The sequence below is a fragment of the Olea europaea genome, chromosome 10, assembly GCF_002742605.1.
Source record: "Olea europaea var. sylvestris chromosome 10, O_europaea_v1, whole genome shotgun sequence".
Lineage (NCBI taxonomy): Eukaryota > Viridiplantae > Streptophyta > Magnoliopsida > Lamiales > Oleaceae > Olea > Olea europaea.
The window spans coordinates 38,457,336-38,475,148 of NC_036246.1; the positions used below are offsets into that span (position 1 = coordinate 38,457,336).

The following is a 17,813-nucleotide window of genomic DNA, read 5'->3' on the forward strand; positions in this document are numbered from 1 at the left end:
TCCACTTTTTAACCATACATCATTACTCAAAATATTATTTTTCCCAATTTCTATTCATAGGATCATCCGTTAATTGTGTGGAAAATAGGAGAAGAAAGAATCAATTGTTCCACTGGTCACTGAACTTAGGTTTATATTTTTTATTGTTCACTGAAATTTAAAATGTCAAGTTTTAATCACTAAATTTAGATTCATGTCTTCGATTGTTCACTTGAGTTTAAAATGTTGGGTTTTAGCCACAAAATTTTGAAAAATGTTGTACGTTACTCATTAGCATAGACGTTGAACTTTGGAAAATGTCGAACTTACAGCGAGTAATGTACAATATTTTTCAAAATTCAGTGACCAAAACTCAACATTTTAAACTCAAGTGAGCGATCGAAGACACGAACTTAAGTTTAGTGAGTAAAACTTGACATTTTAAATTTTAGTGACCAATAAAAAATATAAACATAAGTTCACTGACCATTGGAACAATTAACTCCAGAAGAAATTTGATTGGATTTTGAGTAAAGCTAGACTTACAGCAAAAATGGTACAGAACCTTTACAGAACACATACATATCAGGGTGGATGGGTCTTTTTTTTTTTTGCAGTATTTTAATATACATGGAGTCCACCGAATGTGAAGGTCTGTAATTTTTATGTGAAAAATAATTTTGTATATTCAGTTTTTTCCTTGAATTTGAAGGGAATGGGGAGGAGGGTGGGGCCCTTATAGAAGAGAGGATGAGAGACGTTTTTGCATATCAAACTGTGAGGAATGGGACACCCAAAGGGTCCTATTTATAGACCATGAAAGGGTGTGGACGAAATGGTTGAGGCCAAACCATGCACCCTTTCCAAACAATGCATCTTTATGAAAATGTGTCTATTCACTAATGGTTGAGGCCTTTTTCGTAATTTCTCATTCATCCGATATTGGTTTTCGAAATGCCAAATATACCCTAAACGGATTGAGTCGAGCTTTTGAGTATTTGGCCGAAATCGATACGAACTTTAATCGATTTTCAATTCTCGATTTATTTAACCAATATCCAACATTTAGTGGATTGAATCTTGTTGAGCTAAGAAATGAAACAATAAAATGAATAATTAGGCCAAAAATTAAAAAATTAGAAATAAAACAAATTATTGGGCCAAAAATTTGGATTTATAAATTGTTAATTTGTTTAGAAAAAATTAAAATTAAAATAATTTGATTTATTCAATATAAAAAAAATTAGAAAGATTCGATTCTTACGAGGTTCTTCGGTTCTTGATTTAGAATCGAGAATCGAACCGTACCCGTCGGTTCTCAATTCAGATACCCATTCGAGTATTTAATTTGACAAGAACAGTTGAGTTCGGTTCGAGAGATTTGCCCAACCCTAGTCACAAGTTAAAACTCTCAAACTTCATGTCAAAAAAATGTACACGTAGCATTACTTTTATACCTTTGTCTAACGGTCAAATAGATGGATTTCATCCACCTCATGATATGTTCTATCATACTTAAAAGTACATTGATCGAGTTACTTATTTATTAAAAAATTTTGAATTTTACATATTTTACTGAGAAAATTTACTTTTTAAGAAAGTAATCTTAACTTGATTATAATAAATAACCTTTAGTCCGATTTGGGGATCTTTTCTTAAAATTCATTTATTAAATTAATTTTTACTCATACATTTCATTAATGTCTTATTTGACTCACATTCTTTAAAAAAATATATATTTTTAAACAGTAATTTAATATTATTTCAATTACACATTTTTCAATAAAATAATATCACACACATATTCCAAAAAATTTCTTATTTTTTAACAACACATTTTCTATGAATATACTATTTAAAAATGATTATTGTGAAAAAACGTGGCTCAAACAAGGGCTAAATTCACAACTTTTATCAATTTCTTAACCACGTATATCACCAAAATTTTCAAAAAAAAAAAAAAAAAAACTAAAAATTTAACTTTTATCCAAACCAAACATCGGCTTACATGTGCTCTTAAAATGTAACTGGTGCGAAATTTAAAAGTTAGAGTTCGGATGTAAAAGTATAGCTTGGAGATGGGCGAAGTCAAGAATTCAAAGTTCAAGAAATATAAATTGAGATACAAGCATTGTCTTATACATTATTTGAGGACTCTTATTGCAATTTTCCTTTACACTTTCGTAATAGAACGTGAATAATACAGGAAATGGTTTTTTATTTTTATTTTTTTTGAATGAAATGGGATTTTAATTTCAAATTGTAGGCAACTTTTTAAGAAAGTTATTTTATTGTCAAGTTTCTTCTTATGATATGAAAAGAATAGGAGTTGATAATAAGCTTAGATAATATTTGGCAAGAGCTCTTTTTCAATAAATGTTCATCCCACTTTCGTTGTCAAAACATTTTATTGTAATATTTTTTTGGTTACCTATATAATGATATATGAGTGTCGACTTTAAAAATTTTTGGTTACCTAATGCAAAACACTATTATAATTTAAAAAATAAAAATATAAAAAGTAGAGATCATCATTTATAGTATCAACATAGTGCATTCAGGAGTTTAAAATGATAATGGAACGTATCGCCTCACACTGTTTGCCTTGGCTTGCCCTAACCAGAAAATACTAAAAGTAGGGTTGCTCTTTGAGTTGAGCCATGTTCCATGCACAGCTCTAAGGACTTGTGGCCTAACTGGGCTGTGTCGCACGACTTGAGCAGAACTTCATTTTTCTTCTAAAAAACAAAACAAAAAATAATAATAATAAAATAATTAGGGGCTTTTTAATTAAGACGAACTACAATAATGCAGGATCTACATATAAGCAATTATTTATTTATTTTTTCAAAAGGGAAAATTAATCGAATCATCATGAATTGGGAATGTAGAGAATTGATATTTGCATACTACGTTGATAGAGATAGCAATGGATCGAGTCGATTCGCCTAGCCAACAAAGTGGTTTACTCATTGAGCTCAGCTCGTCCCTTGAACTCGAAATGAGATGAGCCACTCATGGGCTAAGTTCTCACGAGTCAATTTGTTGAGTCGGTAAGCGACTTGATCCATTGTCAATCTCTAAATGTAGGCAACTAGGAATTTGAAATGGAGAATGGAGAAGTATATGGCGGTGGAGCAAAGGGGGGAAAAATGAAGGGTTACATCTTGAGGTTGCCGCCGGAAGAAGGTTCATTTTGTTTTTATTCATCGTCTTATATCTATTTAAAGTCGAGGACCAATAAAGTTGAAAAACAAATGCTGGAGATAGAAGTACAAAAAGTGCTAAAGATTGCGGACAAGAGCTGTAATTTAGCTCTTATTAATTGATAAATAAATAATATTTATTTATTTATTTATTTATTTATTTTTTTATGAGTTGAAATCAAACATAAATAATTTACTTATTTTGAAAGAATCAAAGAATAAAAAATGGTGACCCGTCCAATTCGAAAACAAAATAATAACTTTACCATCTTCTGCTTGGTAACTCTATCCGGGTGGATTAATTATTCAAAAACCCAGATCGAGAACAATGTATGAATCCCAGCAACATTTGGTAGATTTACAGGAAAATGGAGGTTTCGGGTCGGATCCCAACTCATGGTTATCCGGCGCCGACGACCGCTCGTCTCTCAGCCGAACCTTTTCTTCTCTTTCCACCGCAGCCGCTTCCGCTGCCGCCACTGGCGATGTCGACCGCGTTCTCTTCAACGATCTCGTTGAGATGGTCCCTCTCGTTCAGTCTCTCATTGTACTTACAAGCATTCCTCTCTATATGCATTTTAATTTAATCATTTTTATTTTTTCCCAAAAATACGTAGGTGAAAAAACTGGATTTTTTTCCCATTTTTTTGGAACTGATGAATTTGTATCAAATTGTGTAGGATCGGAAAGCGAATCCTTCATTTACGCGACGGGGTTCTATGATCTGTACCAAGATGCCCAGTAGAGAGTCGCTCTACAAGAAGGTAACTTTTTCATTTTTTCTATCAACTTTTCCTTCTGAGGTTTGATTACTTATACTGTGTAAATAAGTGTACATATTTTGATAATTCTGCAAAATTTAGATGATAAAATAATGATTGGATTATTTTTTCTGCATTACTTAACGCTGTGATTTTTTTATTTTTTGTACTGAATTTTCTGATTTATGCCTATGGCCCTAGTTATTGTCTCAAAATCTATTTGTTTATGAGATACAAATTGGGGACAAGAGAGAGCAACTGAATTATTTTCAGTTACTCTCTTTCGTCCAGTGATGAGAAGGACAACGATTACCCACTAAGGAAGTGTGCATGTTGACTGACCTTCAAATGTTGCAATGTCTTGCTTTATACACGAAATTCTGTAAGGTAGAGAGTCAAAGAATATATTATTTGAAAACACTAGAGAAATGACAAAAAAATCTTTAAAATGTGATCTTAAAATTAGAAAGATTAATATGTTTTTTAGACGGACAGTAAAAGTAAGTTTTTCTCACAATAAAATTAAAAAAAAAAAAATCAAGCCTTAGCTTCCTTATTACTTTTTGACTCCTATTTTATACGAGTTTTTAAGTGCAAGGTAGTGGTTTGTGTTAGAGAACTTAAATTACGACTATCATTTCGACTTTAGATTGGCATGCTTACCGCGGCTGCCTTAAAAAGAATGAAAACCACCAAATTGTATTTTTTAAACACAGACATGATGACTTGTCACTGAGAAGCTTAGACAACAAAAGCTAAACATTCTCCAACAAATTTGGGGTCGGCCACAAAAAGCCTTTTGTGCCCTCTGTTTGGTTCGTTGGTAGGCATACATGAAGATCTAAAGCAATCCATAACAACCATAGGCCGTGTTTTGGTTTCCCCCTCCCTAGTTTGAAATGCTCTATTGAGATTGTGTCATTCCTATAAAGAGTATGTGGAACATGTTCTAACCACCTAAGTCATCATTTCCATATAATTTCCTCAATGAGCAGTCGGCACCCCCAGTCCTTGTCATTTATAAGCTTGGAGATGACAACTTCAGAGAACCAAAATCATAAAGTATGGTTGGATAACCTAGTCCGAATACAGTGTTACCCTTGTCCTTCAAAGTGTGCTATACAACTAAAATGATTTTTATTAGGATGTTAGTTTTTTCATTGTTGATGGTCTCAAGCAACACAAGTTATATTTTCTGGTCATGAATTCAAAGTGGGTTATGAAGTTGAATTTTTTGCTGCAGGCGATCACAACAAAAAAGCAGAGGGACCAAAACAAAAATGTGGCGAATAACCCAGATGGATGTGCTGACGATTTCTCCATTTTCTCTTCAAGTTCAGTGTTTTCAGAAAAGGATAGAAAAGATTTGGCATCACTTAGGGAACAAGTGGAAGATCTACAGAGAAAGCTTTCAGAAAAAGATGAACTTCTGAAATCAGTGGAACTTTCAAAGAAGGAGATGGCATCCATCCATGCTGAACTTGATAACCTTAAAAACGAGGATGCAGAAAAGGATTTTTTGATTAAGTCCAGTCAACTACAGCTCTCTGATACGAAGGTATGCATTTGATGCAATAGTCCTCCTCCCCTCAGCCCAAAGGATAAAAGAGAAAGGAAAGTAAATGCAAACTGGAAACAAGTTCTCTCTCTCTCTCTCTCTCTAATATTTTAAATGATCTGAAAACACCTGAATTTCAAGACTATCCTTTTGATAACATTCATGTAGCTCCACCTAAATTTAATTGCCTAAATACCCTCACTTCTTGGGGATTTTGTTACTTAATTGGGGAACATTATTGTTTCTTTCATTGTTTTAATGGAGTGTAATTTGCAAATGTTTCCAATTCTCTACTTTTGTGCTTTGTTAATCATGGGTTTCGGAGTAATTAATGATTTATTTTAGGGTGATTCTATTGATTGATTTTCTTTCCACAATTATTAGGTTTATCTTAAAAAGTTTCCATTTGTTATTATTTAGGTAACCTTCTATTTTACCAGGGATTTTAAGTATTAATAGGATTCATCCTTTTTTATAAGGTTGATAATATTTTAGCCTAAATTGGAATTTTGAAATACCCGTTTTATTAAGTCGCAGTTTATCTCAGTAGTAGTTTCCTACGTTGCTAGGTTTCAGCATGGGTGTAGGATACGGGTAGATATTCAAGACTTGGATCCTTCTTTTAAAAATTAGGATACATCGATACATTATAAAATTATCCAAATTTTGGATTTGGGTACAGGAATATGTCTTACATAGTTTTTTTTTTTTTTTTAATATAAATTTATTTAAATTCAACACCAAAATAACTAAAAACGATATAACAATAAATCATTTAAATTCAATTCTAGAATAACAAAAACAAAAGGTGAGCTAAACTGTCTTCTTCCACACCCGTCTGCCTTTTCCAACTGAAACACCGAGGATCCAATCCAGATCCTGCGTTAGTATCCGTGTAATGTCATATTGCAACAGGTACTTCACCATTTTCGAAGAGTTTGGGCATCACAAATAGTTACACCTGTTAAAACTAATTTTAATATTCTCTGGACTCTACTTTGTTTTTTTGATTGAAACTGTTGGGGATGGAGATAAAAAGAATGTTGGTGACAGGTCAATATCATTTTTTCTTCTTGTTGAGAGATGAACGTGTATTTTTCCTGCAGCCTAATCTTTTGAGGAAGTTTTATTGGAATTTAAATTGCATCAAATAATAAGTTTTCAATCTACCACTCACTTTTTCTTAGAAATTAGAATGAAAAGGTTGTATCAGTTTCATGCAAGAGTAGAGATTTAAGAGATTCAATATTACACTTCGGTAGATGTGATTACAATAGTGAGCACCTGAAACAGAAAAATGGTTTTGGCTGGGTGTCTGTCTGCACACACATCTAAGTACGCATTTACTGTTCATTACCAAATATTTCACTTGTTCTGACAGGATAATTAAAGTTAACAATATAACATCGGTGAGATGGTTGTAAATATAGATTCTCAACATAATATCTTGCATTTCTTGCCTATCTGATGAACCGTCTTGACTTCTGTATTTTGAGGACACAAGTTTGGAAATCAAGTCACTGTTTATACTCTGCTCTGACTTAGACACTAATTGCTATCTTAGTCATTAGTGAAAGTCATCTTTTAGGCAGTTTATAGGGCATGTTCGCTCCAGCTTAAAAAACGCAAAAGCTAGGTTTCATACATATTTGGATAACTTACTTTTGAGTTGAGAAAGGTATTTATTTTGAAAGTAAAACTCATTATCAAAGCAAGTGACTTATTTCCAACTTTTGCCCATAAAATAATTGTTTATTTTGAAACTTATGTACTTGTATGTAAACTTTTGAAGCTTGGGCAAATACGTAATTCATATAAGATATTACTCTCCTCATCTCTCTATAAATCTATCTCACGTTTTCGTTACTGCCATATGCTATCCACAGACTAAGCTTGCTGACAAGCAAGCAGCTGTTGAAAAATTACAATGGGAAGCTGCGGCTTCTAACAAAAAGGTGGAGAAGCTCCAAGAAGATCTAGAAATGGTGCAAGGAGATCTTTCATCAATGATGTTATTAATTCAAGGCTTAACAAAGAGTGATGCCCTTTCTGCTGAAGACTATGAGGATGTCTCTTATCCTCTAGATGAGTTTGACATAGTAAGTAATTGATCACTCAAGGACTCTCTTTCTCTACCTTTCCCCATGAAATAATTCCCCAAAAATGATTCCTCTCTGTTATCTTCTGGATCAGAATTGTGATAGAGAGCATGTTTAAGCTTAAAAAGTTTACTTACGATGCCTTTTCGGTTAGAGCATGTTTGGCTTAGCTTAAAATGTTTACTTATAGATAAATAAATAAGTTTATTTTTTTCATCGATCATAATGGAAAATTCATAAGCTACTTATTTTGACAATAAGGTAACAGTTACTTTCCAAATAAGTAATTTTGTTGCTCAAAAATAAGAACTGTAAAACACCTGAACATGCTTGAAAACAAAAGGTAACTTCTATTTATTTTTAAGCTTAGCACACCATGCCCTGTCTATTGATGTTTACTGATTCTTTCTTAATTTATCTTCAATTGAAACTTCGTTATGCAGGATGATTTGAATGAAATTGAGATGCAGGAAATGGAGGCTGCAAGAGAAGCTTATGTTGCTGCTGTTACTGCTGCAAAAGTAGAGCAAGACGAAGGGTCTTTTGCTGCAGTTACCAGTGCTAGATTACGTCTGCAATCGTTAGTTATAAAACAAAAAATATAATTCCTCAGGTTTGTTACTGAAACATTTTTCAAATGGGCTTTACGGCCGCATTGTTGCATAGTGATTACAAGTAGAATCCTTTCTGGTTTCTCCTACAATTTGCGTTGGGGTAAATGGAATGGTATTTGAACTTTGTGGAGGTCTAATGCTATTCGTGTAACTAAATCTTTATCTCTCTCCATTCTACGCCTTTAATATATGGTAACTTTATTGTTTTCATTGTTTACCATCCTTTCGTCCTCTGCTGCTTGGGTGATCTAATTCAATGAGATTATCTGTTCCCGATTTCAAAAAAAAGGAAAGAAAAATTAGTGAATTTGATGAATATTAGATCTTTAATGCCAGCCTCATCTTTATACTCAGTTCCAAGAGTGTCACTACATAGTGAATAATTTTTGTTATTGAAAATTTCGTTGAAGAGATGCTTATCTTGAAAATTTTGGCCAAGTCGTGTTTCATGCTACGCATCGTAAATTATAGTTTATAGCATTAAACATGACTCGACAGTGTAATTTACAAAATTTTAGTTTATTTTCCGTTCTTGTAGCATTAAGTGCTATGCAATTCGTCCTATCGAATATGTAGACGAAACCTATAGTTGAGGTGGCACTACGCCTTTTCAATGTCTTCCTCAGTTGTTTGACTAAATATCTTTTTCATCTTTATACGCTGTATCCTTCCACTTCTATCGATAGGAGAGTCTTCAATATCCTCACCATAAATAAGCTGTTTCTTCAAGAAATTAAGTGGGAAATGTGAAAATAAGTTATTTTTGCTATCTTAAGGATGTTTATACTAGAAAAGGGTGGTGCTTAGGATAGAAAATTAAGCAGAAAATGGGAGCCAAACCTTTCTGTTAGTACCTCTTGAACTTCTACTTTAAGCATTTTGAACCTCATCAGAGTTTTCTCCATTCCATCATTTATATGGATTTCTCCATCTTCGCGAAAAATGAAGACGATTTAATCCTCTTCTGCAAACTGTGGCCAGCTCGAATCTGCATTTCCCTCTTTGACTTTTGTGTATTAACACTACTACATCGTGATGAATTTTGAACTGATTCTCCTTGATTGCATATTTCAGCGGTCAGCATCTTTGTCCTCGCCTTGTGGTTTCTATGGGGACATTTCACATTGATAACCACGCTTCCATTTGTAGTACTGAACTTTTCTGGTTCTTTATCTAAAATAGAACACAAGGATCCAGGGTTTATAATTTCAGTTATTTAAACTAGAAAAGGCAAGACTCGGAGGACGTGTTTGATGATATGTTGCATTATACTGGTCATGCTAATATATAAATTAGATTTAAACTCAATTTTCTTCCTTAGTACTGCTAAATACAGGAGTCTTAGAACATGACAACATCTTTTAAGATTCGACTAGGATGATCATGAGAAGAAGATTTCAAAAGATTCAGATTACCTAAAAGAAACTGGCACGCATAAAAACACGAGGCCAGATTGGTTAGACGCCAACCAACAATTATCGTCATTGTAATAGCGAGTTCATCCCTTAGTGTTTTTGTGGGTGGCGGCAGCGGTGGTGGTGGAGAGAGCGCAAACTCCAAGAGATAGTAGTAGAATTTGAATTTGAATTTAAAAATAGGGGAAACGAGGCTTGAACATGAGAGTTATATTCACTTTAGATTTCGCAACATAATAATGGGAGTTCAATACAAGCCCATTCAAAACAGTTTGAGTAAGCTCTGGTCGTTAGGACTGGACGATTTAAATAGAAAAGACAACCTCACTCATTTTTCTTTTCATCCAAGGGAACATGAAAGTGGATTGCAAGACATGAAAGTGGATTGAAACCATCCAACATAAACTATTAGGACACATTTGACTATATAAGCTAAAAGACTACGACTACAAGACAGGTCGAAAGCGACTGGCTTCTATGAATAAGGCAGTACAATCAACAGAACATTAATTTATGGACCATGTTACATTCACACAACCATTTATACAATGGTTTACACACTCGAAACTTGACCAGCCGCCCCTCCAATAGGGGACGGCCAAGTGTCAAGTGTGTAAAAAATTGCGTAAATGGTTGTGTACAAATAGTTTTATCCTTTTTATCCTTAATTTATATTTACTCTTCAATACTGTCTCGTGTTTTCATAACGAATTGATACTCAAACAAAAGAAAGAACCCAACACAAGAATTGAAGTGCTTAGAACCATTGATACTACAATTTGCAGAAGGGCAGAATCTCATCAGCCAAAAATGAAATCCCTTACAACCTTTACCTGATACATGTTTACTTTCTACTGTGTATAACAAATTCTCCTTCCAAGATAAATAAATAAATAGATTGTCAAAATTTTCTACTTCTGAAACTGTATTAATGCAATGATAATTCTACGAAATAAATAAGCGGTCAAATAGCTGCCCGCAACCTGAAAGTATCATATATATTAACTGGTGAAACAATCATGCAGATACTGGTGAGTCTGATCCAGATAATGTTCCCATAGAGCCTTATATCTGCCTACTCCTAACTTTAGCCATGGCTTCATGTTACCGTTAAAATGTATCACGGCTGCAGTCTCGATCAGACGGTTATCGATGTTCAGATCATAACCCAATCCTAAGACGTGCCATCTCCGATCAAGTGGCTCTGTCAATCCATAAAATGCTAAAAATCCGGGAGGAAGAGTGCCGAGCTTCCATAGTGATCCGTCAGCATTTCGTTCCTGCCAATAATGATAACGTGCAGTCACATTTTCCTTTCTCCAAGCAATCAGATCAAAAACATTCATCCCAAATGCCCATCCGCATGCCTGAGGATCAAATTTGGTGCTGATAATTGGGTTCGAAAAATTGAGATACTTGTAAAAACGGTGAAAGGATTCAAGACAAGTTTCGACAGCCCCATTCACATTACCATGCAAATCCAATGAAAAGAGTGAGGTCAAATCCTTCTGAACAACAACATCGTCATCCAGAAAAACTACCTTCTCGAGCTGAGGATAAATCTCCGGGATGTAAAATCGCAGGTGATTCAACAGAGAGACGTACTTAGGATTACGTAACTTCGGTTCAAGACTCATTTCCTTCTTCCTCTCAAAGTAGTATCTCCGTAAATCTTCATCATTTATCTGTTTTAAAACCGGAGAGTAAGATGCATTCAACCACGTGAAATCTTCAATATTTTGGACTTCTACTGTAGCCCCTTTGAAATCGTTACCAAGGAACCAAGCTTGCATTGCCCCGTATTTCACTCCATTCGTTACAATGTGGAATACAAACTGCTTGGGATGATCAGCATTAGAAATAGTAGAATTCACAACAACTGAAACAGCCAGAAGGTTATCTGAAAATAAGCAGAAATGGTAAAGATTATTATCGACTAGTCGCGGAGAGTTCCCCCTCTCATCAGCAAGTTCCCGTAGTGAATTTTTCTCAAGCCAAACGGCAGTGAGTTTAATGTCAATACACTGAAGGTTCTTCGGCACTGATTCTGCAGCAAATTGACCAAAAACCGTACTCTGAACAGTCGCTGCATTGGCACGTTCTTCAAGCGCTTGAATATGTGATTTCATTGTAATCATAGTGGTTGCAATATCATAATGAGCATCTTGAGCCTTAAAAATGAGGGATGAGAAACTTTTAATCATTGGGCCGGCTTCATCCAATGATACTGGCTCGTTCTTCATTGCTGCCTTTGAAAGAAGAGATTGACAACTTCTTATTTTTGAACTAAGCTCCCAAGCAAGATGAAAATTGTTATGCTCCTTTGCAATAATCACATAAGCTTTGGCAAGGGTCATTTGCTCTGCTAATTGTCTGGCGTATGATCGAACACCTAAAATTTCTTCAGTTAAATTTAAATGCTTGTGAACAACCCTTTCATTTTTGGTATTCGTCTCCTGGCATAGAGATGACTATGTTAAAGAATGATAAACAATCAAAGCCAGTAGAAAATCACAGGTATATAAAGATACATGAAACCATGCCAGTCTAGTGTTTAAAGCATCATGACGAGTAATCATGATAACAATGAAATAGATCCACAAAGCTACAAACATTGCCTCTTGAAGTGATGCATAAATATCTCGGATTTTACTAATGCTAATTTATGTTTTGAGAAAGATCTGTGTTATAAAGATATTATCACCAAATAGATTTATTGTATGATAAATGAAATTTAGATAAATCATATTTTTTGGTATTTTTCTCTTAGCAAAGAGATTTTATTGCACACTTAACGTCACTAATAAGGGAAATTGGTCAAGAAAATGTTTGGACCCAACATTGGAAGAGCTAAACTGTAAATTCACTGCCTTCAGAGGCATCTTCAATGCATTATCTGTGGAAATTTTTTTCCAGTTTTAACTACTTCAGCATCAAAATCTACCAGATACTCTCTTCCAGCGTAGTACTATTTCTTTTTGTTGGTTAACCAGGAATATATTCTGGTGCTCATTCATCTAAATGGGTTAATCCAGCCTTAGAAACTTAACAAATATCTTCATCAACTTTGTTCAGATGGGAATCTGACTAGAAACTTCAATTTTCTTCAATGTTGAAAGATACATCAGCTTTATCATGAATCTACAGCCTGAGTAGAAGAATGATTATACTTATCCTGTTTTAAAGCTGCAACCCTCAATTCCAACCGCACCATCTATAAAGTTAGGTATCTAAAATGGAATTTGCTCTACTGATTCCTGGTCTGCATCTTTATGATGTAGACAACCTTCTGAGTAATCCATGTCTTCTTATCAACTCCAGCCTTGGCGAAAACCTTGGTTTCATAAGAATTGTCAACAACTTGGCTTTGGAAATTCAAAGTATCTTTCCCCTTTTTCAGTTAATAACACAAAGAACACTGCAATATCCAGTGGGAAAACTCTGAAATGTGAGAAGGTGTTACAAAAAGATGACATAATTTGAAGAGATGATGACCGAAACTCTAATATTTTAATACAAGCAGATGGAGGATGAATGGGAACTTTCCTTTCCTTTCCTTCTTCTCCCTTTCGCAAGTGTTAGTTACAAGAAAAATATGTTCTCCTCTTCTTTAAAGTCTTCTTTAGTTTCTTAGAAATAATGACAAAATTACACATTATTTTTACAATATTCATGAGTTCTCAATAGGTCGGGACAAAAGCAAGTTAAAATCACACACTCTCAAGGAAAATATTGTCGAAACCTCTGCCTCCAGGGAAGAAGCTAATCAATGAAGCAAAAGAAGAATCAACTGTCTTCACCCAGGTGAATATAATGTAACTAATTAAACTAGAAGGATCTTGCTTCTGTATCTTACAGGACTTCTCTCTTTTGTATGCTCAAACATCTGCCCTTAATATCTCTTGTATTACATTACAATGGTAACCATATCCAGACTTCTGATTGACAACAAGATCCAAGGTTAAAGGGGCCAGTCTATAGTGATAGACCTGTTTTGCTTTATGATACTGAGAACTATTAAGGGACACAATGCACATTAGACGAATGTAGCGGAAATGATAATGCTAACAAGTATGTAGTAAAATGATAGAATAAGAAATTAGCATAGTGGGGTAGCGCGGACTGAGGATAAACTGAGGGAAGGACGATTTAGGTCATGGTGATATGTTGCATGAGGATCTAGAGAGGCTCTGGCTCATAAGAGTGGCATGATCTCAGTAAAACGTGTAAACAAGAGAGGATTAGACCAAAAATAACATGGCATCTGGTAGTTACTAAGAATCTAGTTACTCTAGATCATCTTATAAATCTAACATTGAGCAAAAAAGAATGGCAAAAAAGGATTTGTGTAGCCGACCGTAAATTTATTCCCATAAAGAGGTTTAGTTGTTAAATTTTGCAAACAATGACAAGGGGCACCTCATAGAAAAAACTGTGTATTTACATTTCAATAAGCTTAGATAACAAACTCAGAAAACTGACTCCAGCAAATGTCTTCTGGCCACTATTTATCTAAAATATAAGCAACACAGATAAAAGCACTTCATTGTTGTACATGATGCACCACTCATTCACTTCATGCCATGATGCTTCTGGTCAACAACCAGTATCAACGTGTCCACACAAGTTTTCTGTACATGCATATTCAATTCAATCTACATAGTTAAGGAGACAGCTAAAAAAGGCTCCTGATACTGGACGACAAAGTCTATATGCTTATGTATTGCAGTAGGAGTTCCGTGTAACATCTGAAGCATTTCCAGCCCTAAATTTATACAAAACCTAAAACATTACCAACCCGAAAGTTCTATTAAGCCTGAAGCATTGTTGACCTCAAATTTATATAACGCCTTACAGTCTCAATAAGACTTCATCTTGAACAAATGTCCATTTTTTATTTTATTTTTTTAATTTTAATTTCCATCCATTCCATGACCAGAGTTGGGAAGAGTTGTATATGGATTGATTCATGGTCCTTGGACGCCAAATACGAAGACCTGTAGCGATATTGAAATGAATGGTTTTACCAACCTTGGTGCCAAAGTGTTCAAACCTTGATGAATATGTAAATATCGAAACTAACAATTAGGCAGTGCTACCTCTGTGATCATGATTATAACACAACGTAAGTAGTAGTCCACAAGATATCTTTGAGTTCTTAACAACGCCCCAAAGACTCGTTGACATCTCCGCTTCCAGAAACCTCCAGACAGCTGATTGCATTAATGTTTACAGAATCAATCTAAGATTTCCTATTTTTGCTCCAACTACAACTAAAACATAATATAAATAACGAGGCTACATTCCATCTTACGAGAAACATCCCACGGTGAGAAACAACGGCAAATATTATGAGAAACATCCCACGTTGTCGCAGTGATAATTACAGAAGAACCAACTTTGCAGATCATGGAAATATTGCTATGAACCCCAAACAACGAAAACAAAAGATTAGTATCTATTCGAACATTGCAGAATGCAGCATCTAAAGGCTAGAAATGTTCCCTAGTATCTTATTTTAGATATTTATTAGGGAGTTTTTCTACTCCATTAAATACGTAAAACATTCAACCCAAAATGGAAATAGTCTATACACAATCTAGGCAAGATTAAAGCAAAATAATAAGGAACACAATGCAAACAGGAAATAATTTGGCTCTATACTTACTAAAGCAGTCTGCTCCACATGATCCTCCTGGTGCTGATTATGATGAAGAACAAACAAGGCAAAACCTGCAACTGAGAATATCACAAGAAGCCCCCAGATCCAACATGAAAACCTCCTTCGAACCGGGCGCCGGTAATCGGCCGCCCGTCGCCGCATCTTTCACCCGTGTCTTCCACTGTTCAGTACCAATTCAATAATCTAAGACTGCCCATCGCTCGGATTGGATCAAACCAACAAAAAGATGTCTTTTACCACAAATCAAAATTTTGAGACGACCCACCCATTAATTCACACTCGAAATCTAGAATCAGAAGGAAAATCCATACACAAGATCGGATCAAGAAAGCCAGCAAAAAAAAAAAGGAGTGCCTCCCTATATTGACCTATGCAGTACAAAATGTCAGTATGACATTGACCACTAAAACAAAATAGTAAGGAAAAATGCATACGCTATCTGCCTATTTTTATTTTTTTTGGGGGGAATTAGAAAGGCTTCGAAGGGCTAAAAAAAATAAATCGAAGGGCTATAAAAAAAAAAAAAATAAATAAAAAATGGTTGAACTCCAATCCCCATCGTTCCGCCTCTAAAACATCGTGAGGGAGTTAAATCGCTGGGTATGTCACAGTAGGCAAGGGAACAAGAAATTGTTTGCACACTGTTGTCTACAAAGAGTCCATTTTCACATATCAGGAATCGAACTCTCACACTGCGACTGTTAGTAAGGCTGAGAATATCTCACTACTGTCCTTTGCACCATTAGGTTATTCCCCGAGAGACAAGGTTTCAAAGGGCTAATTATACGAATGGTTGCTAAATTTTGTCATATATTATTACTTAACAATTAAATTTAAAAATATATTTTAATGATCATTGAGCTTTGCGCGCTATGTGTTACTATTTCATAACTGAATTCAAAAATATATTCCAATAATTAATGAACAATGTACTGTGTTACCTATCTATCACTCGAAAGGAAAAATTCGTTAAGTTCAACAAACGGCGTCGACTTAAGTGATGGATTGATAACACGGTGTATAGTTTGGTGACCATTGAGATACGTTTTTTAATTCGATTATGAAGTAATAACACTTGACAAAGTTCAATGATGATTGACATACAGCTTTTAAATTTTGTTATTAAGTAGTAACAATTTCTTTTTTCTTCGAATCAACATTTATGAAAGAAGAAGCTAAAGAAAATGAAGGGGAAAAGGTTGAAATATCAAATCGACCTCAATTACATTAGCACTAATTCACACACACATTCTCTGTGATTTTATAGTGTTCCCATTGTTTTTCTTTCAATTTTTTATGCGAAGTTCGAGATACGATGAACTGATACCAGTTATTCTAAAAATCAAACGTACTTTTCATCGTGATGGAGACTATATATCGAATAAAAATAGAACTTTTTTCCTTCTTTAATTTCTTCTTTCACAGAGATAGATTTGAAGAAAAAGAAATTGTTACTACTTAATAATCAATCTTAAAAATATATTTCAATGGTTACAAAACTTCTTCAAGTATGACTACTTCATAACTGAACTCAAACATGTATCTCAATGATCACTGAATTATGTATCGTGCTACTCATCCATCACTTAAGTCAATGCCGTTTGTTAACGAACTTTTCCCTTTGAGTGATGGATGAGTAAGGTGGTGCACAGTTCAATGATTATTGATATACACTTTTAAATTCAATTATGAAGCAGCAACACTTGACGAAGTTTAATGACCACTGAGATACATTTTTAAGTTCAAATATTAAATAATAACATATGGCAAAGTTCAATAAACATTCATGTAGTTAACTCAATTTTGAATGTGAAAAAACTATCACGAGCAAACGAAGTGTCAGCTTTTCATACGAAGAGGGAAAAATGTGAGCAGCTGCCCCTATTTACATTCACAAAAATTATATATCTATTGTTTTTTATATCTCTATCCTTATTGACATTTTAGAATTTTAAAAAAAAATACTAAGGTAATTATATTATTAGTACAAATATTGTTAAGTACATCACAAATTTTAATATTTTTTGTATTTAATTAAATAACCTTAAAAGTAAAATTACATAATTGGAGTTATAATAAAGCTTTTGATAAAATAAATTATTGTTCCTCCACAAGCATAAACATATTTTTTTCTTTCCAATTTTTTTCCAGTGCCATGGCAGCCCAAAACTCGACGTTTTAAACATAGTTATCAATTGAAGACATGAACCTAAGTTCAATAACCAAAAACTCGACATGTTAAACTTAGTTACCAATAAAAGACATGGATCTAAATTTAATGACCATTGAAACAATTAACTCACCATGGAACGTAAAATGTGATACCGTTGGAGGCAAATTCAGTATAGAAGTGACCACATGCCTGACACTCGATGACAAGTCCTAATAACAGCTTTGATATCAGTTCTACGTCTAGTTCCGGTTCAGTACTTAATTCTACATAGGGATTCGATTTGTGGGCAAACTTCTTGTATGGGATTCATAATATCATGCAAGAT

The 17,813-nt window shown here is 34.3% G+C and overlaps 2 protein-coding genes across 2 annotated transcripts; one reads left to right on the forward strand and one right to left on the reverse strand.

The window, feature by feature from the left end:
- The first annotated feature begins 3,410 nt into the window (after positions 1–3,410).
- LOC111402153 (protein MICROTUBULE BINDING PROTEIN 2C-like) lies at positions 3,411–8,427 on the forward strand. The gene is made up of 5 exons (XM_023030267.1): positions 3,411–3,732; positions 3,866–3,949; positions 5,190–5,504; positions 7,391–7,603; positions 8,047–8,427. The coding sequence occupies exons 1-5, from the start codon at positions 3,514–3,516 to the stop codon at positions 8,206–8,208; spliced, it is 993 nt and encodes a 330-aa protein (XP_022886035.1). The 5' UTR covers positions 3,411–3,513; the 3' UTR covers positions 8,209–8,427.
- A 1,949-nt stretch (positions 8,428–10,376) lies between these two features.
- On the reverse strand, positions 10,377–15,735 carry LOC111402154 (probable galacturonosyltransferase 11). Its single transcript, XM_023030268.1, has 2 exons — positions 15,301–15,735; positions 10,377–12,088 (listed from the first exon to the last, which is right to left on the reverse strand). Exons 1-2 carry the CDS (start codon positions 15,454–15,456, stop codon positions 10,634–10,636), a joined length of 1,611 nt encoding a protein of 536 aa, XP_022886036.1. The 5' UTR covers positions 15,457–15,735; the 3' UTR covers positions 10,377–10,633.
- Positions 15,736–17,813: the final 2,078 nt, after the last annotated feature.

What these genes read in the sequence shown, in the direction of transcription:
- LOC111402153 (XM_023030267.1), top strand. Translation starts at nt 3,514, where the DNA reads ATGTATGAATCCCAGCAACATTTGGTAGATTTACAGGAAAATGGAGGT. An exon ending in CTCTCGTTCAGTCTCTCATT is followed by an intron (nt 3,733 to 3,865) that starts GTACTTACAAGC and finishes CAAATTGTGTAG; the next exon opens with GATCGGAAAGCGAATCCTTC. An exon ending in CTCTAGATGAGTTTGACATA is followed by an intron (nt 7,604 to 8,046) that starts GTAAGTAATTGA and finishes TTCGTTATGCAG; the next exon opens with GATGATTTGAATGAAATTGA.
- LOC111402154 (XM_023030268.1), bottom strand. Translation starts at nt 15,456, where the DNA reads ATGCGGCGACGGGCGGCCGATTACCGGCGCCCGGTTCGAAGGAGGTTT. An exon ending in ATGTGGAGCAGACTGCTTTA is followed by an intron (nt 12,089 to 15,300) that starts GTAAGTATAGAG and finishes TCTCTATGCCAG; the next exon opens with GAGACGAATACCAAAAATGA.